The following is a 24,196-nucleotide window of genomic DNA, read 5'->3' as shown; positions in this document are numbered from 1 at the left end:
AGGAAAGGAAGACCAAGAGTCACCTCTGCTGCGGACGATAAGTTCATCCAAGTCACCAGCCTCAGAAATCGCAGGTTAACAGCAGCTCAGATTAGAGAACAGGTCAATGCCACACAGAGTTCTAGCAGCAGACACATCTCTAGAACAACTGTTAAGAGGAGACTGTGTGAATCAGGCCTTCATAGTAAAATAGCTGCTAGGAAACCACTGCTGAGGACAGGCAACAAGCAGAAGAGACTTGTTTGGGCTAAAGAACACAAGGAATGGACATCAGACCAGTGGAAATCTGTGCTTTGGTCTGATGAGTCCAAGTTTGAGATCTTTGGTTCCAACCACCGTGTCTTTGTGCGACGCAGAAGAGGTGATGGACTCTACATGCCTGGTTCCCACCGTGAAGCATGGAGGAGGTGTGATGGTGTGGGGGTGCTTTGCTGGTGACACTGTTGGGGATTTATTCAAAATTGAAGGCATACTGAACCAGCATGGCTACCACAGCATCTTGCAGCGGCATGCTATTCCATCCGGTTTGGGTTTAGTTGGACCATCGTTTATTTTTCAAATAGGACAATGAGCCCAAACACACCTCCAGGCTGTGTAAGGGCTATTTAACCAAGAAGCAGAGTGATGGGGTGCTGCGCCAGAGGACCTGGCCTCCACAGTCACCGGACCTGAACCCAATCGAGATGGTTTGGGGTGTGCTGGACAGCAGAGTGAAGGCAAAAAGGGCCAACGAGTGCTAAGCATCTCTGGGAACTCCTTCAAGACTGTTGGAAAGCCATTTCAGGTGACTACCTCTTGAAGCTCATCAACAGAATGCCAAGAGTATGCGGAGCAGTAATCAAAGCAAAAGGTGACTACTTTGAAGAACCTAGAATATAAGACATATTTTCAGTTGTTTCACACTTTTTTGTTCAGTATATAATTCCACATGTGTTAATTCATAGTTTTGATGCCTTCGGTGTGAATATACAATTTTCATAGTCATGAAAATAAAGAAAACTCTTTGAATGAGAAGGTGTGTCCAAACTTTTGGTCTGTACTGTATATCAAAAATAAAATTAGTTTTTTCAAAATGTAAAACTCTTAGGCACATTGACGCTATTTTCTCTGGATACTTGCCTTAATTGGCGCATTTGCTGATTAGCGATGTTTGAGAATTGAAGCAAAGATACGATGGAAAGTTTGTAGTGTAACAGTGCCCCCTAGTGGTTACCTTAAGTTATTATGGTTTTCCTTTGATAATTTAAAGGCGTCATTCTATGTTTGATTCTACTAATTGCGTCGGAACTGAACTATATCTCAGCATTTATTCATATATTTTGTTTAATTTGCAGGTTTGCAGTTGGATTGGCTGAGAAATATGATGTGATTCCAGCCATTAGAGAGAGAAACATTGACATTAAATAGGATACAACAGAAAGCTGATTGGCTGTTCATTCTCCTTCTAATGCCCCATACACACGGTTGGATTTTCCGTTAGAAAACGTGCGATTGGATCATGTCGGAAAATCCGATCGTGTGTGGGCTCCATTTGTCTTTTTCTGTCGTATTTTCTGACGCACAAAGTTTGAGAGCAGGATCTAAAATTTTCTGACACCAAAATCCGATCGTGTAAATTATGATCGTGTGTAGACAATTCTGACGGAAAAGTGCCACGCATGGTCAGAATAGACTAAGAGACGAAAGCTATTGGCTACTGGCCTCTTTATAGTCCCGTTATACGTTACCGCGTTCTGAACGATCAGATTTTCCGACAACTTTGTGCGACCGTGTGTATGCAAGACTAGCTTGGTCCGACTGTGTGTACAAGGCATTAGAGTAATGGTGACTAAAGAATGTACAGATGGAAGGTACAAGTATAGGCATTGGGGTTGACGGGTTTATTGGGGATGAGCAGTGAAGAGAAGGCACTGAAAGTGGAGAGATGTATAGTATATACAGAATAATGCATAGTGGTTCTAGGAAAAGATGTCACTAATAACAAGCATGCATAAAGTCAACAAATTATGTTAATTGAACTAGGGCATGTATAATCTGTGTAGTGATTGGCTACCTGTGACTTCTAGTCTAAGAGATAATGATACAGTTTTCTTTTCTTTCTTTTTTCCCCCCTTTTAGTATGATGCTATGCCTATTCAGTCCAACGTGGTCATGTGCTCCTGCCCATCTCCTTCATTAGTGATTAACCCTGACTCCAGCTCTCCAGCAACTCTAGCAACTTGCAGCAGCCAAGCAGGTTCCACCAGTGAATCGAAAACCACAGACTTCAGGCCCAGTTCAGACACAGAGCAGAACACCGGGCAACAACAAACGCAACAGCCTCGAAAGAAACGTCCGCAAGACTTTAAGTTTGGCAAGATCCTCGGTGAAGGGTCCTTCTCCACAGTAAGTTCACCATTGCTGGCAGATGGAGTAGTTTGATTTCTAGGAACTTTATGTAATAATAAATTGCAAATACTAGCAACGTGTAGTTGGCCATGACAACAAAACAAGCTGTTAAAAGCTGAAATCTTACTGGCTGCTAGAGCTTCCAGGTGCTCTTTGCATGACTTAAACCAGTAAAAAAAGGGGGGGGGGGGGTTGTCAGGTTGACTGTATAGGGCCCAGTGGTTTCTAACAGCAGTCCTGGTTTGCCCCCCCCCCCGCTCCTCATCATACGTGTGTGCATCTGTAGCAGTCCTGTGAAGATCCTCTTCTATCCCCAGTGTACAAATGAGAGGGATATCTAATTGAAGACTATTATTTCATAGCTGACCAGTGCCTGTCTGTCATCCACACTGAGAAGTCTGACCACCCCTGTTCTGATGACCTAGTACGTATCCATTGTGACAAATCGGGCTGAGGACAAAAGCTTATTTTATCATTTTTATAGTTTTAGTTTTTGTAATTTTTTTTTAATAATTTTAAGAAGTCCAAATATTTATGCAGATACCTCCTTGTGCTTGTATTTTATTCCTATGGACAGCCTGGCAAGTTTTTTTAAGCACCAGGTGTACTTTTATAGGCTTTATGTACAAATGTGCTAAATGAGCTGCAATGCAGAGATGTTGGCTAGCACAAGTCCTATTTTACTATGACCAATCTCAGTTGCTACAGAAGGCACACAGAGACTCTAATGTAAGAGATGTTTTGGTAAATCATTCATGTGTTTGTATCGGCATGAGTCTTCTGTGGTGAAAGATTTAGCCACAATTGTGACATTTATACACAAGGGTCATTCTCTTACCGAGTTAAAATGGTATTGCACACAAAAACAAACATTTATTATATTGCAGATTACCAATTCTTAGACGTGATGGCTGCATTCATTTTCTATTTTAAATTTTTTTTTGTTTTTTGTTTTTTTCAACTGTTGATCCTGCCAGCAAGTCTGTTGTCTTTTAACAAAACAAGCTGTCCTGCAAATATAGCAGTTATAGGAATGAGACAAACCTTTTACCACTAACAGGGGTGCTTACAACAGTCAGCTTTTATTAATGTAAAACCTTTATCCCAAAAGGAACAAAACGCTTGCTGTAACTGCACTTAAAAAGTGTGACTTGAGTTTGGCTTCAATTTGTTGTATCTAAAGCCCCGTACACATGGGCTGAATGTCGGGAGACATCGGCTGGTTAAAAAAAAGCAAAAGTCATTTGGCCTGTGTGTATGCCACCCGGTCCAACAGAAGACATTTGGCTGGCTTCTGGTGAACAAGCATGCTGGGAAACCAGCAGCCGATTGACTCCCAATCACCGCTCTCCTCCAATGGTGAAGAGCTCTGATTGGAGTGTTCTGGCAGGGGGGGGGGGGGGTCATACCCTCGTTAGGCTGTTCAGTAGGGGAGGTTGATGTACTAACATCACCTAGTTAGTACAGCAGCTCCTACTGTTTTTTTTTTGTTTGTTTGTTTTTTTTCATCTTGATGGATTGAACGAAAAAAAAACTCATATTGTGTACCAGGCTTTAATTTTCCAGTACATTTAATGCCAACCAATCCCAAGACTGACTGAATGTTGCTGCCCAAAGGTACCTCTGTAGCTCCTGTTTCTTGAACCAGAGTGGAGGCACTCTAATACGGGGGGTGTGTTAGTGGCCAGCTCACCACATAGGGGAAAAAAGGAAACGAATGCAGCCACCACATCTAATGATTGGTAAGCTGTAGTATACTATTTTGGTGGTAATTAGTTTTCATGTTTGTATCTTTAAAGTTCATGTGAAAGTGTAATGCTGATAATGTCCTTATTAAAACAACTTTTTTTTTTTTTACTTTGTAGGTTGTTTTGGCTAAAGAGGTAACAACAGGAAGAGAGTTTGCCAGTAAGTTTTTTTTTTTTTTTTTTTTTTTTTTTTCACAATGTTTAAAGTGGAACTTCAAAAAAAAAAAAACTTTCACACTTTTTTTGTCTTGATCCCAATTAGTTCTGTCTAATGCTGTTTATTTTGGGTCCGGATTGCTGCTGGGTATGGTTCACATCCTAGTTTTATTCCTGCCGGATACAGCAGGGATCTTTTCACAGCTGACAGTTACAGCTATAGTATGGTGAAAGATCATGTTGTTCATTCTTCCTTTTTTCTCCCCTTGTCCATTCAGAGAACATCTTGTATTTTGTTAATAAAATATGAGATGTTTTGTGAATTAACAAGGGGAGAGGAGAGGGTGGATAAATGACTGAATGTTCATGTTTATGTGTGTGTGTGTTTTTTTTTTTTTTTTTGTTATCTCTGAAAATGCCTTCATTTATTGTTTGTCTTTGTTAGTTAAAATTTTACAGAAGCGTCATATTGTAAAGGAGAATAAGGTACCTTATGTGACGAGGGAAAGAGATGTGATGTCACGTCTGGACCACCCGTTCTTCGTCAAACTCTACTTCACATTTCAAGATGTTGATAAGCTGTGTATCCTTATCAGCGGTGTGCTACCGTGAAATGGGAGGGAATCTGTTTCCAGAATATGCTAGATTTACCAGCAAAGTATGTATTATAGCCAAACTCCAGGCTTTCTCCCAACTCAGTTAGATGGTAGTCTGTACTCTGCTTCAACTATATGTAAAAGCCAAAAGAAAGTCCTTTCTAAGAGGTGCCCTAAATGCCTCCTGACTCACTATTGTACTCCATGGCCACCATAGCTGTTACTCTGAATGAACGTCCTGTTTACACTGTGTACACACGCTGTCATTAGACAGCACAGATTACAAACAAAATCACAAGAGCCAATTAGAGTGGCTATGGACCTTGTGATTATACACATGCCAAACTTCCTCTTACAACAGCAAGGATAGGAAAGAGGATTGCTGCTCCCTGGTACAACAATGGTATTTACTGTGTTTATGTACCAGCACTGGCACTAACTACTGATTGGGGGGGGGTTGGGGTTTGGGTAGAATGTTGTTTATACTGATCACCAGTGATTTGGGATTGGGGATGTTTGCTAGCACTAATCACAAGTAAGGGTATTTTACTGTCACTGACTACCAATAATTAAGAGTAGATTTTATTGTTAATCATACTACTTATAATGCTTTCAGAGAGATTCAGCGCAACAAAACCATGCCCACTTTTTGCCTAAAAGTCTCTATTTTAAACCCTTCTTGATTGGTCATTGTAGTAACCTTTTCTTTTGAACAGATGGTTAAAACATCGTTGTGTTAACTGCACATGTGTTATCTTTGACATGTAGCCATTGCATTCAATATGATTTCAGCGCAATGACATTTCATCCTCCATGGAACTCTCTTCCACCAATAAAATAATACTAGCATTATGCTTCATACGTTGGATTTAAAAGGCTAAGTGCAACTTAACCACCTCAATATCAGCACGCTTCTTTATTTCCAAAAAAAATGGCAACAATTAGATGATCATGGGGTGTATACTTTCCAAAAAGGGGTAATTTTGTGGAGTGTTTGTAATAAACTTGCAGTTTTATTTGATATGTTTTATAACAGCAAAGGGAAATCGTTTTTTTTCCTCTTAATTTTGGGTATTTTTCATTTGTATAGTAAAAAAAAAAAACAGTGGTTATTAACCTCTTGCTGAAGCTGGAACAGGTAAGGATTTGCATAGAGCACACCATGCTAGGCTTTTTTTTTTACTATATGACCTGGTTTTCTAAGAGCTGAGCAAGGTACCAAGATGCAAAGTTGGCTTGCATCAGGCTGGAAAGGATTTTTTGTCTCTTATTGGCCATTGGTGCGTGGGCATGCACACCCCCGTTTCTAGTTTGTTCAGTATAATTACTTTCTAGTTTAATATTGTTTGTACATTATAGTAGGCAATTTGTTTAGTAGTAACTTTTGGAAAGGGTTTGCTTCTACACTTCACTCATGTAAAGAGGCATGGCAGATATCGAGTTGCCCTATAGATGCTAATGTAAGGATGTTCTTCAATAGCATGGTGAGTTGGTTCAACAAGGAGTATTGGCACTGTAGGTGCCAGGGTCTCATTTCCCCATAGAGGTTGTTAAAGAGGAGCTCCAGGCTCCTTCAGAAAAAACAAAAAGTCAGCAGTTCAGAAAACTGTAGCTACTGACTTTTAGTACTAGGGCGATTTACCTGTCAATGAATCCAGCGGTGTCTTCACCCCAGCCGATTTTTCGATCCGCTCTCGGGTGCTGCCGTTGCCATTTCTTGTAAGGGAAACTGGCAGTGAAGCCTTGCGCTTCACAGCCAGTTCCTTACTGCACGTTGTGAATGGCCCGGCGGTGGGGGAAGGAGGGGGGTACCCCCCCAAAATGTGTCAGTGGAGGTGGGGAGGAGGAAACCAAACAGAGCCTCCACTTTTGGGTGGAGCTCTGCTTTAATGTACTAAAGCGAGGGGTGCTCAACCTCTGGAAGAGCACGGCCACTTTATTGATTTGATGTCCGGCCAGGGACCACAATGAAATGAAATGTTTCATAACTTGGAACTTTGTTTATTTTGAATAGCCTAATGAAAATTTTAAACAACAATCAGGTCACCATTTTCCATAGGACTAATCTCTGTTGGATGTTTACCCACTGTTTAGTCACAATCACAAAAATCTAATTTATTATTAACCAGATTATCTTTGATCCCACTCTCGCGCTCAGGTGTGACCAGCCTTCACTATATCAGTTTCTTTGCAGCTATCCCTTAAATTGCCAAAACAAGGACTGTGAATCTAAACAAAAAACAAACCAGGAAGCGCTTGCCCTAGTAATGCAATAAACTTCATTATTAAGCAAAAATAAAATGACACACAATGCACTCGCATGCTTCAGAAATGACACCAAGCTCATCACAACGGTAAGAATCCACCTTTACAACCCCTGTATGGATGCCACTAGATGCAATCCCTCAGCTAAAGACTCCTCTGCCCATGTCTGTGTGTTAGAAAGGAAAGAGAAGAGTGGGGAGCCAGCTGCAATAGCAGCTTGTGTATTACAGCCGCTGGGATTATGGAGGACCAGCAGTCATTCAGTAGAGCGGTGTGCACCAGATGAGGCTGTATAGGTTGCCATAGGTTTACAATCACTGGCAACATTAGACGGCTCTGAGGGTCATGGGTTGAGCCTGCCTATACTAAAGGGTCTAAAATGAACATGTCTGTGTTGTCCATGGCCACCAATAACTTTTCACTGTCAAGCTGAAGGTTGTATAATGGAGAGGAGCTAGAGATTGATGGCTGTAGTCAGCAGACACTTTTTAATGTATGTTGGACATTGTTTAACTAGTTTTGTTTGTTTTTTAGCACAGTTTAGAAGTGGTAGCTTTTCGTTTTTTAGAAAGGGGAAAAAATATACTTTTGTACATGAGGTTTCTTAACAAGTGCTGCAGATTTTGGCCTCAGTTACGCTAAGAATGGTGAACTACTGAAATACATAAGGAAGATCGGCTCATTCGATGAAACATGCACAAGGTTTTACACTGCTGAAATGGTGTGCGCTTTAGAATATTTACATGATAAGGGAATTATTCACAGGTAAGAAAGTCATGTTAAATATAGTTACTAATGTATGTAGAATGGGAAAATTCTTACCAAACTTCAGTTGTACAATTGGTTTGAAGTAGTGACTGCTGATGGACCTTTTTCTCTAAACGTGAAGTACAAAGCAAGTTTGTGTAAAACAGAATTTGAACTGGTTGTAAATGCTGAAGGTTTTTACCTTCATAGCTTTTTACCTTCATTCTATGCATGAAGGTGGTAAACCCTCAGTGCGCAGCTCCCCTCTCAGCCCCCCTCTTTGCCCCCCTCTTTCACCTGAACCCAATCCCGATCAAGCAACATGCACTAGAGAAGAAGCTCTCCCAGGTCTCTATTTCCTTATTGGCTAAGATACAGCAGCAGGAACCATTGGCTCCCAGTGCTGTCAATCACAACAGGGAGGAGGGAGCTGGAGGTGGTGTCGGACTGTGCTTTGTGTGTCTCATAGACACACACGGGCGACTTGGGAGCGAGCGAGCACACACACACGAGTGCCCCCAGAGCAAGCAGCTTGCTCTAGGGGCACTCAGCAGGGGGAAGGGGCCAGGTGCTCCAGCAGGGAACCCGAGAAGAGGTGGATTGGGGCTACTCTGTGCAAAATCATTGCCTAGAGCAGTTAAGTATGAAATGTCTGTTATTTCAAAAAAAACTATTGTAAACCTTTACAAATGCTTTAATAATAGAGATAACATTGTAGAGGTTTTCTAAGGAAATGGCATCTAAAGCTATTTAAAGATATCACAGTGCTTGTCATTTGAAATAAGCATCTGAATTCCTGTTCATTAACAGTACCTCTGGTAGATACCTGCTTTTGCCTTCTTTTACCCAGAAAACAATTTCAGTTTGCTTGTCTAAAGCTAGTTTCATGTTGTTGTTGTTGTTGGGTGTGATTTAAAGCTGAACTTTGGGCACAAACCACTTTTATTTAAATATGTTCAATAGTCACAGAGGATATAAATCCAGTTTTTTTTACAACTTATTCCTTTCCAAACTGAGATCTCCATCATCACGTGCAGAGAAGAGAAATGTGGGATGGAGCCAGCAGGTCCATACCCACCACAGGCAGCACCCAAAAAAAAGGAACGGTGGGTGCCTGGACTAATTACCTTTTTTTGAATCACAGAGGGCTTTCCAAGATGCAAAGTCTCCTGTTGGATTACTGCACAGATCTGGAGGAATTGCATAAATTGGAAGTAGTAATATACATGCCTCTTGTATTTAAACAATGTTTGTTTATCCCAAAGTACAGTTTCTAAAGGGAATCCTTTCCAACTCTTTTCCCCATCCAATGAATGTGATCTTATTGGCAATTGAGACACTTTCTTTGGATAGGGAGCTAGCCATGAAGTCAGACAAGTCAAGTCCTGAGTAAAAAAAAAAAAAAAAAGTAAAATTATTTTCAGTGATGCACACAAAGGTGGAGTTAGCATATGCACATAGAGGAGGGCAGCTGATGATGTGCAGTTGTTACCATTGTTTACATGCAGTGACTGCTTTTCATTTGTTTCAGAGACCTAAAACCTGAGAACATTTTACTTAGTGAAGACATGCATATTCAAATTACAGACTTTGGAACAGCAAAGGTCTTATCGTCTGACACCAGGCAAGGTGGGGTCTCTTGTTTTCATCATCTTATAATTATTATTAGTAGTACCGTATATACTCGAGTATAGGCCGACCCGAATATAAGCCGAGGCCCCCAATTTACCCCCAAAAAACTGGAAAACTTATTGACTCGTGTATAAGCCGAGGGTGAGACATGGCTGTCCATCCCTGTGTGTGTGTCCGTCCATCCCTGTGTGTCCATCCATCCCTGTGTGTGTGTCCGTCCATCCATCCCTGTGTGTGTATCCATCCATCCATCCCTGTGTGTGTGTGTGTGTATTCATCCATCCATCCATCCCTGTGTGTGTGTGTGTGTGTGTGTGTGTGTGTGTATCCATCCATCCATCCATCCCTGTGTGTGTGTGTGTGTGTGTATCCATCCATCCATCCATCCCTGTGTGTGTGTGTGTGTGTGTGTGTGTGTGTGTGTCCGTGCAGCCGTGTGTGTGTGTGTGTGTGTCCGTGCAGCCTTGTGTGTGTGTCCAGCCTACCTGTGTCCCAAGCCTCCGTCCCGAGCCGCCGTCGTCCCGAGCCTCCTCCGACCCGTGCCGTGCCTCCTCCGTCCCGTGCCTCCTCCGTCCCGTGCCGTGCCTCCTCCTTCCCGTGCCTCCTCCGTCCCGTGCCGTGCCTCCTCCGTCCCGTGCCTCCTCCGTCCCGTGCCGTGCCGATGGATCGCCGCTCTTCTCGGCGGCCATTCTACAATTCAAAATTCCGCCTCCGCCTGTGATAGGCGGAACACTCAATTTCCCAGCAGCCTGTGTTCCGCCTATCACGGACATCCTCTCATACTCGTCCGTAGTATGAGAATGAGCGGATGTCCGTGATAGGTGGAACACTGACTGCTGGGAAATTCAGTGTTCCGCCTATCACAGGCGGAGGCGGAGAAGGAGGCGCGGCTTTTAAATTTTAATGTCCGCCGTCTGTCTGCTCGATACGCTGATCGAGCAGTCAGACAGCGGTGACTCGAGTATAAGCCGAGGGGGCACTTTCAGCCTCAAAAAAGAGGCTGAAAATCTCGGCTTATACTCGAGTATATACGGTATTATATTTTATAACATATTTACATCAGTACAGATTTAACTGTGGTATAGCCACAGCCTGTTCTTCTAAGGTTCTTGGGTAGTTTACAGAGACTTGGGATATGGACACTTGGCACAGCATAAACCATATTTCTGTTTGAAAGAGAAATGGGATTTTTGATTTATGGTACCTCTGTACAGGAAACGCTAAACTGTCAGAAATTCCAATTTACCTTTTAGTTTTGCTATCCATTAGCACAGATTAAACAGTTTGGCAATCTTATGAGCTACAATTGGCATGCTTGGAAAGTGGATACAGAAGTAGCTTGGATTATACAGCTTGCTTTTAAAGTGTTTTTAAACCCCAAAGGAATAATGTAATATAATGCAGCTTACCAATCCTTATATGTGATGGCTGCATCCGTTCTCTTTTTTCCTAAAGCTTTTTTTTCAGTTCACCTGTGTTCCAGTCAGTAACACACATTCTGAATCGCCAGGTGAGAATAGAAAAAAAAATGGAAAAAAGATAACTAATGCAGCCACCACATTTGAGGATTGGTGAGTTTTATTATATGTATTTTTTATTTTATTTTTTTTGCTTTTAAGGGCCGGTTCACACTGGTGCGATGCCAGACATTGCATGTGATTCGCACCGCATTGCTTTGCAGATCACATGGGATGTCTGTGTGATGCAAATTTTCATCGCATTCGGACCAAACTTGTGCAGGAACCTTTTTTTTTTTTTTTTTTTTTCCATGTGATCCGTTTCCTGTCTGAATTCACAGTTCGCACTACGAACCGATCTGGAAGTGTCAATAACTTTGTATTGACACCCGCAGCTGTTTGCAAAGGGCAATGTGAACTACCTGCAAATGCAATGCGGGAACTCACACTGTATTCACAGGGTTTCCCGCATCACACCAGTGTGAACCAAGCCTTAGTTTTAATTCCTCTTTAACTTATTTTGTAAGTTCCCATTCTACTCATGGAAAATGTGTTGGGCGGGTTTCCAATGAAGTTAATGGAAATTTGAATTATCATTCTGAGAAATATTTAAAAAAAAAATATATATATTTTTTTTTTTTAAAGCAGAGAGCTGAAATATAATATAATACTGCTATAAACTCCATTATGGTGGCCAGCCATGCTTCATTAAATGATTGGCTTCTTTTCTAATTGATCTCTCTTGATAGGAGTAATTGATCTATAGTTGACAACCCATTTGATCAATGTGCCACACACAGGGAAGTGGATCTCAATCGATCGTTAAGATGTGATCATAACTTACCAATTGCATCTCTGTTTCCACCATGTAATTGTATAATCTGATCGATCAAAGTGCAATCATATTCATAAACAAAGTATCTCCGTGCTGACAATTGGCGCAAAGTGATTGATCATTTTCCACTCTGGCCGATTGACTCGGTTTAATTGAATTTGGTTGAAATAGAGTCTAAATTGATCAAAGGGGAAGTTAAAGCTATTCAATTTTCTACAGATTCAATCATTTTGAATAAAATCGACACATGTATGGCCACCAATTACGTGCTCTCCAACACTGAAGAACACCAACAAGAGACAATATCTGTGTTATGAAATTAGCAGTGAAAATTTGTTCTGAGTTTGCTAATATTTTTTCTCTTTTGTTGGTTCATAGCACGAGCAAACTCGTTTGTGGGGACAGCGCAATATGTGTCACCAGAACTTCTCACAGAGAAATCTGCTTGCAAGAGGCAAGTATTCTTTTACTCAGCTCCTAGTTTTCTCAATTACTTTAGCATACCTTAGAATATTATGATTAGTTTATTTGCATTTTGAAGTTTAGTGGTATGTTTGGTATATACAGTACAGCAGCCCTGAAGTTGCTGCTGGGTTCCGCCATCTTGGATGTAATGTCAGCAGCCCCTGCAGGCTCAGAATTTACACTTAAGTGACGTTCTTTAGGCCCCTTTTACACTGGAGCGGGAGCAGCGTCATATTTTTAGTGCTGCTTTACTGTCATTTTAGTGGCGCGATTGGACCACTAGCGGGGCTATTTTAACCCCAGCTAGCGGACGAAAAAGGGTTAAAACCGCCCGCAAAGCACTGCTATAGCTTTGCTGGCGGTATAGCCGTGGTGCCCCATTGATTTCAATGTGCAGGAGCGTTGTATACACTGCTCCAAAGATGCTGCTTGCAGGAGTTTTTCTAACATCCTGCACCGCTCCAGTGTGAAGGCTCTCAGGCTTTCACACTGGAGACACAGCAGTGGCTGTTTCAGGGCGCTTTGCAGGCGCCATTTTTAGCGCTGTAGCACCTGCAAAGCGTCCAAGTGTGAAAGGGGCCTTAGTATTTCCATTCTCTTCTCTCCCAACAGCTAGTTAAAAAGTTATGTAGGGAGGTGAGAGGAGCAATGGAGCAGCTTGGCTAGCACAAAGAGTAATTGGGTGCTCCCAGAAGAGGAGAGAGGAATGCGGCATGCAAAAGAGGAGCTTGTTGTCCTGGGAAATTGACTATAGTAGCAAATGTTTTTTTTAGCAAATTTAAAGATCTATATCACTTTAATAAAAAAAAAAAAAAAAAAAATCACTGATGGGGGGGAGCGCTGCAGGTCAGCATTACAATACTTGATGATTCTATGCTTTTACTTGCAATTTTTAAATTGGTGACCGGGTCTTTTTAACAATAGACCCTGGAATAACCTTTAAATGTATGGATCACTAAAAACATACAGCGTATTTCCCCTTTAAGAAAAAAGTCTGCTCCCATGATACCAGTGGATCCCCTCTGTTTGCTGCTCTATATAAGTTCCGCAGTTAGCCAGCATGCTGTATTGAAGGAGGTGGGTGCACACTCAAAATGCAAACATTTAGGCTTCATGCACACGAGACACAGATGCAAACTGTGCTGGACACATGTTTTTAAACGCTGAAACCGGCGTTTAGAAACGCGCGTTTTGCCGCGATTTAGCGACGTTTTACCACGTTTGCGTCTAGAAGCGTTTAGTTAAGCTAACATCATAGACCCTCCCCAGCTCAAAAAACAGTATTAACTATTTCAGCAATTTTGTGAGACCAGAGTGAGTAGCAGCAGCTGTGAGAGCTGCAGTGTACTTGTATTTAGCGTGTCACTTGCCACGGCACCTGCCACAAGTTGTGGATTGTCCAACTGCCACGTCACCTGCCACAAGTTGTGGATTGTCCACTTGCCACGTCACTTGCCACATCACCTGCCACGTCACTTGCCACGTCACCTGCCACAAGTTTTGGATTGTCCACTTGCCACGTCACTTGCCATGTCACTTGCCACAAGTTGGGGATTGTCCACTTGCCACATCACCTGCCACGTCACCTGCCACAAGTTGTGGATTGTCCACTTGCCACGTCACTTGCCACATCACCTGCCACGTCACTTGCCACGAGATGTGGATTGTCCACTTTCCACGTCACCTGCCATGCCACCTGCCACAAGTTGTGGATTTTCCACTTGCCACGTCACCAGCCACATCACCTGCCACAAGTTGTGGATTGTCCACTTGCCACGTGACTGGCCACATCACCTGCCACGTCACTTGCCACATCACCTGCCACAAGTTGTGGATTGTCCACTTGCCAAGTCACCTGCCACGTCACTTGCCACAAGTTGTGGATTGTCCACTTGCCACGTCACCTGCCACAAGTTTTGGGTTGTCCACTTGCCACGTCACTTGCCACATCACCTGCCACAAGTTGGGGATTGTCCACTTGCCACATCACCTGCCACGTCACTTGCCACATCACCTGCCACAAGTTGTGGATTGTCCACTTGCCACGTCACTTGCCACATCACCTGCCACTTCACTTGCCACTTCACTTGCCACAAGATGTGGATTGTCCACTTTCCATGTCACCTGCCATGCCACCTGCCACAAGTTGTGGATTGTCCACTTGCCACGTCACCAGCCACATCACCTGCCACAAGTTGTGGATTTCCACTTGCCACGTGACTTGCCACATCACCTGCCACGTCACTTGCCACGTCACTTGCCACGTCACTTGCCACGTCACCTGCCACGTCACCTGCCACAAGTTGTGGATTGTCCACTTGCCACGTCACCTGCCACGTCACTTGCCACGTCACTTGCCACGTCACCTGCCACAAGTTGTGGATTGTCCACTTGCCACGTCACTTGCCACATCATCTGCCACGTCACTTGCCACAAGATGTGGATTGTCCACTTTCCACGTCACCTGCCATGCCACCTGCCACAAGTTGTGGATTGTCCACTTGCCACGTTACCAGCCACATCACCTGCCACAAGTTGTGGATTGTCCACTTGCCACACCACTTTCCACGTCACCTGCCACGTCACCTGCCACAAGTTGTGGATTGTCCACTTGCCACGCCACTAGCCACATCACCTGCCACAAGTTGTGGATTGTCCACTTGCCACATCACTTTCCACGTCACCTGCCACAAGTTGTGGATTGTCCACTTGCCACGTCACATGCCACGTCCCCTGCCACGTCACCTGCCACAAGTGGATTGTCCACTTGCCACGTCCCCTGCCACAAGTGGATTGTCCACTTGCCGCGTCACTTGCCACATCCCCTGCCACAAGTGGATTGTCCACTTGCCACATCACTTGCCACGTCACCTGCCACAAGTTATGGATTGTCCACTTGCCACATCACATGCCAGTCACCTGCCACAAGTTGTGGATTTTCCACTTGCCACGTCACCTGCCAGGTCACTTGCCGCATCACCTGCCAGGTCACTTGCCACGTCACCTGCCACAAGTTGTGGATTGTCCACTTGCCACATCACTTGCCACCTGCCATGTCACTTGCCACAAGTTGTGGATTGTCCACTTGCCACGTCACTTGCCACCTGCCATGTCACTTGCCACAAGTTGTGGATTGTCCAATTGCAATTGTTTAAAATATTTTTCTAATGGTTTCTCATCATTTGCAATCATTTTTGAGATTTTTAATGTAAAAAAAAAGGTCACCTTTAAAAACGCTTATAAACGAAAACGCGGCAAAACGCGATAGCGGCGTTTTGCCGCGTTTTACCGCGTTTTGCGTCTGAAACGTGGAAACTTTTGCGTCTGAACCCATTTTTTTGCTTCTGGAAAAACGAGGTTAAACGCAACTGCATAAAAATGGCAAAAAACGAGACTGTGTGCATGGATACATAGGATAACATTGAATGAGTTCAGGAGCAGTTGAAAAAAGTGTCCAACTGCCTCTGAACACGCGTTTAACTGCGTCTCGTGTGTATGAGGCCTTAGTCAAACACTGGCCTGCTTTTTAGCTGCCCAGCCTAAATTGGTTGTGTATAGTAATGTAAATATTTTTCTCTTTTTAAAACCTGCTTTTTTTTCATTAGACTGATATTCTGTAATCATCTTTTTTTTTTTCTCTCCTCCCTGCAGTTCGGACCTCTGGGCACTGGGCTGTATTGTATATCAATTAGTAGCCGGACTACCACCATTCAGAGCTGGGTAAGAGATTGGCATGATTGACGTGCCATTGTACATCAGTGCCTTCTTTTTGTTCTAACTTTATTAAATAATGCATGTGTCCTTCTATCTTGCAGAAATGAATATCTTATATTCCAGAAGATAATAAAGCTGGAGTATGACTTCCCAGAAAAATTCTTCCCTAGAGCAAAAGACCTTGTGGAAAAGCTTCTGGTAATTTATTTCCCCTTATAGAACCATGTCTGCGGTTGTTGAATCTGTCGCAGATGTAAACTGGTTAAGTTATTTATCCATATTATTTATCAAAGTGTTTATGTTCAGCTCAATTATCTATGACATTTCCCTGAACTCAGTTAAAGAGGAAGTAAACCCTGATGGGTTTTACTTCTTCTTTTGTTCCCTGCAAATTAAAAGCATAATGGGCTAGTATGCATCACATATTAGCCCATTATGTGACACTTACCTGCAAACGAATCCATCGCAAAAACTGTGCAAGCTGCGCCCATCTTCGCCCCTCTTCCTTCTGGGGGCTGCGGACTCCGGCTCTGTGACTGGCCGGAGCCACATGTCAATAACAGCACACGCTGAGGGAAGAAACGGCACGGAGGTCCGCTTCTCCGCAGCGCATGCACTGATTACATCATCTGCGCACTACAAGTGAAATATCTCGTAACCGGAGCACGTATATTTCCACTGCCTATAGGTAAGCCTTACTGTATGCTTACCTGTAGTTAAAAGTCATTAGGGAGGGTTTACAATCACTTTAAGAGATCTTGTTAAAAAATGTAAAAAAAAATTTAAGTTTCTTTCCTGTCAATTGAGGGACACCGGAATTCATTATCACTTGGGTTATACTACCACCCACAAGTGGTTGGGACACTGGGAAACAGAATCCATAATAAGCAAGCCCTTATATAAACCCTACTTTACCCAGCATGTCTTTTTTTTTTTTTTGCTAGCATTTTAGGAGTTCGGGTGCCTAAGCTTGCGATTTGGACTCAATCAGATAGGTCCTCCCAGGTGTCTGTCATCAGTGGCTATCTGTCATTATCAGGGGAAGGCTGTTCAATTTAAGCCTTACTAAAAAGTTCTACTCCCTGTATGTCATTAGGACCTTCATTAACAGTCGGAGTTTTCCCACTTTAACCTATTGGGAGTCTGTAGGGCATTGAGGGAACCCTTCTAGTGTAGTCTACCCTTCTCTTGTTTGCTCCCGGTCCTTCTGTTTCCCACTTTTTTGTGCTGGAGGCCTGGGCTCTGGGTGAGACATCCAGAGAGTCTTTATAGACCAGGAGTTCCCTGACATGATCCGTCAGTTCCTTTGAGTGAATGGGTGTGGTCTCTCCTCCCTTCCCTCGGGGGACCAAACTTGCCAGGATATCCCATTGCAAGGGATTGTAGTTAGTTACCCAGAGCAGATGGTTCACTCTTTGTCAGGGGGATCCTACTTAGTTGAATAACGTTCATCCCTCACCCAATTTGCTGGGGTACCTCTTGTGCTCTCTACCCTCTTTATAGTCTGGTACCCTTCAGTTTTCTAGCAGAGTCTCAGCGATCACTTAGCTATCCTAAGGGGTATTTCGCTGTGAGGATTCTCACATTCTCATTGCGAGATTAATTACCTGGCCAACCTCTGTGTCCCTCAGTAGACTTTTTGCTTTTATATTAAGTACAAAATCTTTTTTTCCTAAAGCTTTGTTCCTCTTCTTTTTAACTACTCTTTGGATTTTGTCCTCTTTGCCAGGTCCAAGACCCTATTAAACGATTAGGCTGTGAAGAATTGGGAGGCTTTGGCCCCCTTAAGGCCCATTCGTTCTTCGATGGCATCACGTGGCAGGACCTGCACCTTCAGACACCTCCAAAACTCACAGCTTATTTACCGGCAATGGCTGAAGACGATGAAGAATTCTATGGAAATGTAAGTATAGATGTTATGTGATGTTAGACCACATTTGTGCCAGTTCAGTGTCAATGAAGATCCCAGCTCAGAGAGAAAAAAAAGTGTCTCACTGTTTTGAGAGTACCAACAAACAGGGTTTCAGTTCACCTGTGTATTTAAGATCATTAATTTGCAAGGGTCCCAGTTGTAACACAATACATTTTATGTCTTTCAGAAACTAAGACTTATGTGTTGATGGGTAAGCAGCACCGTGATATGAAAAATCCTTATTTGTATTGTTAAAGCAGATGGCAATACTGCCAAGGTACCACTTTTTTATGGTTCTGCAATACAAATAAAAGCATCCAGAGATTGACTAGGTGTTAAAATGAATTTCTTGGACCATAAAGACTGCCCCGTGGTGGTACTCTAATCCTTGGCTTCCCAACCTCTAAATTGTGTTGGATGTTTTCAAATTTTTTAGAACTGTAAAGTAATGGGTTCTTCATGCTGAAAAGCCTTTTGACCACTGTTTGCAGTGTTGTTCACCCACCTACACATAAGCTACAGTTTTTAAGGACCTGTTCATCCCCGCCACAGGAAGTTTTCCTTATCACCTCCGGAATCAGAGAAAAATCCAAATAAATTTTGCTAATTAAGCACAGCACATTCATACAGGCAGCATTCTCGGAACAATGACACATTATACCATTCCATTCACACACAGACATTTACTTGTTAACACTCTGTCTTTGTTTACACGTCTTTTTCTCAACAGGTTGGGTGCAGAACTAGGTCTCATGAGCTGTATAGACTTGAAGTCCTCGTTCACACTGAACGGGGGTTTGATTTCAAGCCTGCATTTCAGTACGAGTTCAGGGGGGATTTGAAAGACATCTATGTGGGTTCATGCACAAATGTATATTAAAGTCGCCCCTGAAGTTGCCAAAAGTAGTGCAGTAACTACTTTTGGAAAGCTGGCGCCACACCAATTAGGGCAGTACTGTTGCCAGCAATAGGCTGCGATTTGGCATGCGATTTTGTCAAATCGCGCCGATGTGAACGGGGGCTAAGTGTCTATGCACACTGACTTAACAACTGCTTTTTCTACAGGAGATTTATGTTTTGCCCAGGGGTGGCCCATCCATTAAGGGCGCACGGCGCCGGCTCCCTTGCAGGACGCAGGGCGCATGAATTACAGTGGCGGGGGTGGTTTCTTTGAAGCACTGATTAGAGCCAAAGTCTCTAATAGGCTTCAAAATAGAGTGGACTCTGGTCGCAGAGAATGTGCTCACAGCCCACCCAGGTGTGTTAGAATAGCGAATATTAATTCGCTATTCTAACACTGGTCCTCCTCCTGTCCAATCAGGAAGTGGGTATGAGACCCGTCACCCAATTGGCTGTTTTATGGCTAATTTAATCATATAGTATGTCCCATATTTAGACAAAGCTGCTTGGTTGCTTTATTCTACTTTGCTCTTTAACCTGAGTTTTTAAACAAAGCCCACTGCTTTGTAAAGCTTTGGAAGGATTGGTCAGGGAAGGGGGCATACTGAACTTAAAATGTTACATATTCCCTAATATTGATGCTTTTCTCCTGAATGCTTTCCCTCCTCTGCAGACTCTTCCATTTAATCAGAGTGGTGAGGAAGAATATACCAATTTTATTACTTTGCTCTTTCATACCGCACTAGTGTATAAGTTAGTATTGCACTTGGTAGCACTTTCGTGCCATGTGAGCATTACATAGGGAATATTTCAGTACCTGTGATAATTAGTATGGGGCATGTAGAAAACACTCATGCATACTGCTGGAAGCACAGTCCTCTTAATTTAGCAAACACTGCTTATTTTGCCTGATCACATATGTAAATAATGAATAATTCAAGGGTTACAGCAAGTTTAATGTTATGTAAGTCGGGCCTATAGCCAACAGCATAACATAACAGGTCCTCAGGCATTTTAGTACTTAAAAGACAGTATGGGTAATTTATCAAGCCTGGTACAGGAGGTTATTTTGTACTTAATACTAACAATTTGCATATTTTTAAACCTTTTCTTCAGGTTTGATTACACATTATGGCATATGCTTATTATATATCAATTTCAAGTATGCCCTATGTCATATAAAGCAAGAAAATGTTTAGAAATCATACCTAAAAATGTTTCTTAACGTGGTATATTTAACACAAGGGGTATTCCTGCCTGTCAAGTTCCACTTGGTATTTCAGTTGGAAGGCTTAATGAATACTGGATCTTTCACAGTGCAAAGTGGATTATTTCATTTAAAGCATTGCTTGTAGACTACTGTTGTTTAGATGGTATATGCAGTAATGGTACAAATTTACTGGGTAATCTGTATTCCTACTAAGGACGTACAAAATGTAATGTTGACAAATGTTCTAACACACTCTTATAAATAAGCCCCCTTATTAGGAAATCCTCAGATATTAGAGGAACAAGGTGTTTCCCCCGCAGTAGTCTTTATAAATTTCCTGTTTCTTTATGTTGATATTTGTCATTCTAAAGGGATCAAATGTGCGGCCTTCTCTCCAAAATTCTTCTGATTTGCATTTTATATCATGCACTGTATATTACATTTACTGACAGGTTCATGCTGGGTTTACACTGGTACGACAAACGCTCCAACATTGGGAGCTCATGTCGCATGACGTGTGAAAATCAATGTTTCCCTATGAGAGCCGTCTTAACTGGTCTGACACAAGTCTGTCCGACTTTGAAAATGCTCCCTGTACTACTTTGGTCTGACTTTGATCCTACTTCAGCCCATTGAATATTATTGAAGTCGGCTCAAAGTAGGATCCTTGTCCTAACCATCTGACAACTGACATGGCAATTACAGCAGCAGTATAAAGGAATTTGTCACTCTGGGATTGTTTTTATTGGTCAACAGACGAGTCGTACAATCTCAAAGTCAGTGCAAAATCTTATCTTGTTCCTGCAAGTCGGATTGAAGTAGGACCAACGTAGGACAGATGTAGCAGGTCAAAGTAGGATGACAGTCGTACCAGTGTTAACCCAGCCTCAGTCTGCAGCTCGGAGTTGTTGAGAAACAACATTTCTTTGCACAATAGGAAATAGGCTGACTATAAAACAACTGATCCTTCAGCCTTGTGGCACCTGTTTGCGCTTCTAAGTCCTAAGGTTGAGCACCTCCAACCTAACCGCACAGAGTTAAACATCAGATTGTTTTCTGTTTCCTCTGTTATTTCATTTTATTGGTACTGCAAGTTTTCTCCCTTTTCTATAGAGAAAAAGGATCAGACATTTTATATTTTATAAACGAGCACACTTATTGGCCCGCTGTATGAAAATGTCAGGTGTTGAAGTGAGGAGTTTCTCACAAGGCACATTTTGAACTCTATGGAGAAAACCTTACCATTCTTTACTTCCTAATATTAACCAGAGGCTGGGATAGTGGAGCTATAGTATAGTGTTTTAGGTATTAAATGGTGCCAAAGTTGGATGTCGCTTTGGCAATCTTTCGACTACGGCAGTATCTTCACTTCCAGTGTGATGTTGCAAGACAAATCTAATACTTATGTGTACTACGACGATAACCCCCAGGAAATGATGGGATAGCCTGCACAAAGTTGTTAATTCTTTGGTAACACACACACTGTCCGTTTTATGGCTAAATACAATTAGACCAGATCATTAAAAAAAAAATATATATATATTTTTTATTTTTTGTTAAATAAAAATGTATTGAATGAATATCATTTCCAATTTTTGCTCCCCCATTTGTGATCCAGACTTACAGGTGGTATACCTAGAGTATAGTCATCTAATATACCGTATTTATCGGCGTATAACACGCACCTTTTCCCCCTGAAAATAGGGTGAAAATTGCGGGTGCATGTTATACGCTGACAGCATACCTCGGAAGGAAGGAGGGGGACGAGTGCCACTGGAAATCAGAGTCGGCATCTCCTCTCCACTCGGCTCTCCGGCACACAGTCCCGCCACTGGCATTGGACCAGTGTTCTGTCTATCACAGGAGCTGGTCCAATGCCGATTGGACTGTGTATGTGACTACTGACTGAGAGCGAGGAAACAGATGACAGCTCGGTGATTTAATCCGAGATATGGTGAGCTGCATTGAGGGGGCAGATGGGCACACAACAGGCTGCAGATGGGCACACAACAGGCTGCAGATGGGCACACAACAGGCTGCAGATGGACACACAAAGGTTTTTTCCCCCTAAAACTTTCCTCTTAAATTGGGGTGCATGTTATACACTGGCGGGTGTTATACGCCAATAAATATGATAATTTAATGTATGCCTTTCTGTCTTTCAGTATGATGACCTTCTGAGTCAGTTTGGAAATATGCAAGTAGCCTTGTCTGTATCGCCCCAAACACTGGTAACACCAGAGCCCATTCAGCCAAAGCGGTCTGGCAGTAACATAGAACAGTACATCCACGACATTGATAATAATTCTTTTGAGCTTGATCTACAGTTCTCAGAGGAGGAAAAACGGCTACTGCTAGAAAAACAAGCCGGAGGAAACCAGTGGTAAGCATCTCCATTTCTGCCCTTTTAAATCAAACCTGTTAGGCTTTAAATTATAAAGATTGCATAAGAGCAAAGTCCACCTTTTTGTCACCATGTTTTGTGTTATACTCACAGGAAGTCACTGCACTTATAGTTCATTGTTTACTTCCTCCAGCTTTATAAAGATGGGCTCCTTCCTACTTCCTTATAGACCTGGGCCTGAGGGAAGAATCTGAAGGAACTTATAAATTTCACCTGTGATTGCAGTTGCAATGCTCTATAGACTTAATGCACAAAATTGATAAGTGCACATTTTTTTCTTTTTTATTAAGTTTTTTTTGTTTGTTTTTTAAATTGTGGACTATGACTTTAAATGCAGGCATGTAGTGGCTACTTATGTAACTAAAAAGTGTCCAAACTAAATCTACGTAAAAGAAAAGTAGGTTTCTGGGGGTTATTTGTACTTGCACTTGACATTTATTTATTTAAGAAATGTATGCAAATACAATATAAGGGTTTACAGGGTCACCATGCCAAACCTACAGACCCTGCTCACCCTTTTTCCTTTCCCCTCTGATCCCATAATAAATACCCTTCCTAATACAGACCCTACCAAAAACTGAAAAACTTAGTTTATACATCCTTTTTAACATTACTACCTTTTTTTTTTTTTTTACTCCTTACCTATGCCAAAAAACTGTTGAGTTCATAACTATTGTTATACCCAGTTGAAGTTACTTTTGCTACTCATAATATTTGTGCATTGTACCTCCTGAGAGTCAATGTTAGTTGTAAATGTTCAGATCCTTTGTACTGCCCTAGCTATATTATACAATGTATTAGGTTTGGCACACTCCCTGCAAAAATGCAGCAAGCAGTGATTTTTCCAGTGCACCTATAATGTTCAGATGTGAACAGGTCCTTACTGCTTATCAGTGTATTGTTTGTTGCATGAAGAGTTATGTAAGGAATCATCTGTTATCCTGTGCAAGGCAAGTACTACATTTGCTTAAGCATGTCAGTTTTTGCTTGGTTTTACTAATTTTTGTTTGTTTTTTTCCTTTTTCTTCCACAGGCACCAGTTTGTAGAAAATAATTTAATCCTAAAAATGGGTCCAGTAGATAAACGAAAGGTAAGCATTAGTTTATTACTCATGGAATCTATAGTTTTGTACATTTACAGTGGATATAAAAAGTCTACACACCCCTGTTAAAATGTCAGCTTTCTGTGATGTAAAAAAAATGAGACAAAGATAAATAATTTCATAACTTTTTCCATCTTTTAATGTGACCTATAAACTGTACAACTCAATTGAAAGACAAACTGAAATCTTTTATGGGGGAAGAAAAAAAGGATATGGTTGCATAAGTGTACACATCCTCTTATAACTGGGGATGTGTTCAGAATTAAGCAATCGCATTCAAACTCATGTTAAATAGGAGTCAGTACACACCTGCCATTATTTAAAGTGCCTCTGATTAACCCCAAATAAAGTTCAACTGTTCTAGTAGGTCTTTCTTGACTTTTCGTTGCATCCTACAGCAAAAGCAATGGTCCGCAGAGAGCTTCCAAAGCATCAGAGGGTTCTCGTTGTTAAAAGGTATCAGTCAGAAAAAGGGTACAAAATAATTTAAAGCATTAGATATACCATGGAACACAATGAAGACAGTCACCATCAAGTGGAGAAAATATGGCACAACAGGGACATTAACAAGAACTGGACGTCCCTCCAAAATTGATGAAAAGAAGAAAACTGGTCAGGGAGGCTGCCAAGAAACCTACATTAAAGGAGCTGTAGGAATATATTG

At 42.1% G+C, this 24,196-nt stretch overlaps 1 protein-coding gene across 1 annotated transcript in view; it reads left to right on the top strand.

The window, feature by feature from the left end:
• PDPK1 (3-phosphoinositide dependent protein kinase 1) overlaps positions 1-24,196 on the top strand; it is a 102,052-nt gene that overhangs the window by 60,087 nt on the left and 17,769 nt on the right. Inside the window, exons 2-12 of the mRNA XM_077449102.1 lie at positions 2,119-2,385; positions 4,254-4,296; positions 4,738-4,875; positions 7,774-7,918; positions 9,432-9,529; positions 12,203-12,278; positions 15,941-16,009; positions 16,105-16,201; positions 17,733-17,906; positions 22,191-22,408; positions 23,463-23,520. Coding sequence (XP_077305228.1) covers positions 2,119-2,385; positions 4,254-4,296; positions 4,738-4,875; positions 7,774-7,918; positions 9,432-9,529; positions 12,203-12,278; positions 15,941-16,009; positions 16,105-16,201; positions 17,733-17,906; positions 22,191-22,408; positions 23,463-23,520 — 1,383 coding nt within the window. The remainder of the gene's footprint in view (positions 1-2,118; positions 2,386-4,253; positions 4,297-4,737; positions 4,876-7,773; positions 7,919-9,431; positions 9,530-12,202; positions 12,279-15,940; positions 16,010-16,104; positions 16,202-17,732; positions 17,907-22,190; positions 22,409-23,462; positions 23,521-24,196) is intronic.

Source organism: Lithobates pipiens, unplaced genomic scaffold (assembly GCF_037356315.1).
Source record: "Lithobates pipiens isolate NorthernLeopardFrog02 unplaced genomic scaffold, aLitPip1_a1.2 Scaffold_22, whole genome shotgun sequence".
NCBI lineage: Eukaryota > Metazoa > Chordata > Amphibia > Anura > Ranidae > Lithobates > Lithobates pipiens.
Note: the sequence above shows the minus strand (reverse complement) of the source record. Positions and strands in the feature narration are given on the sequence as shown.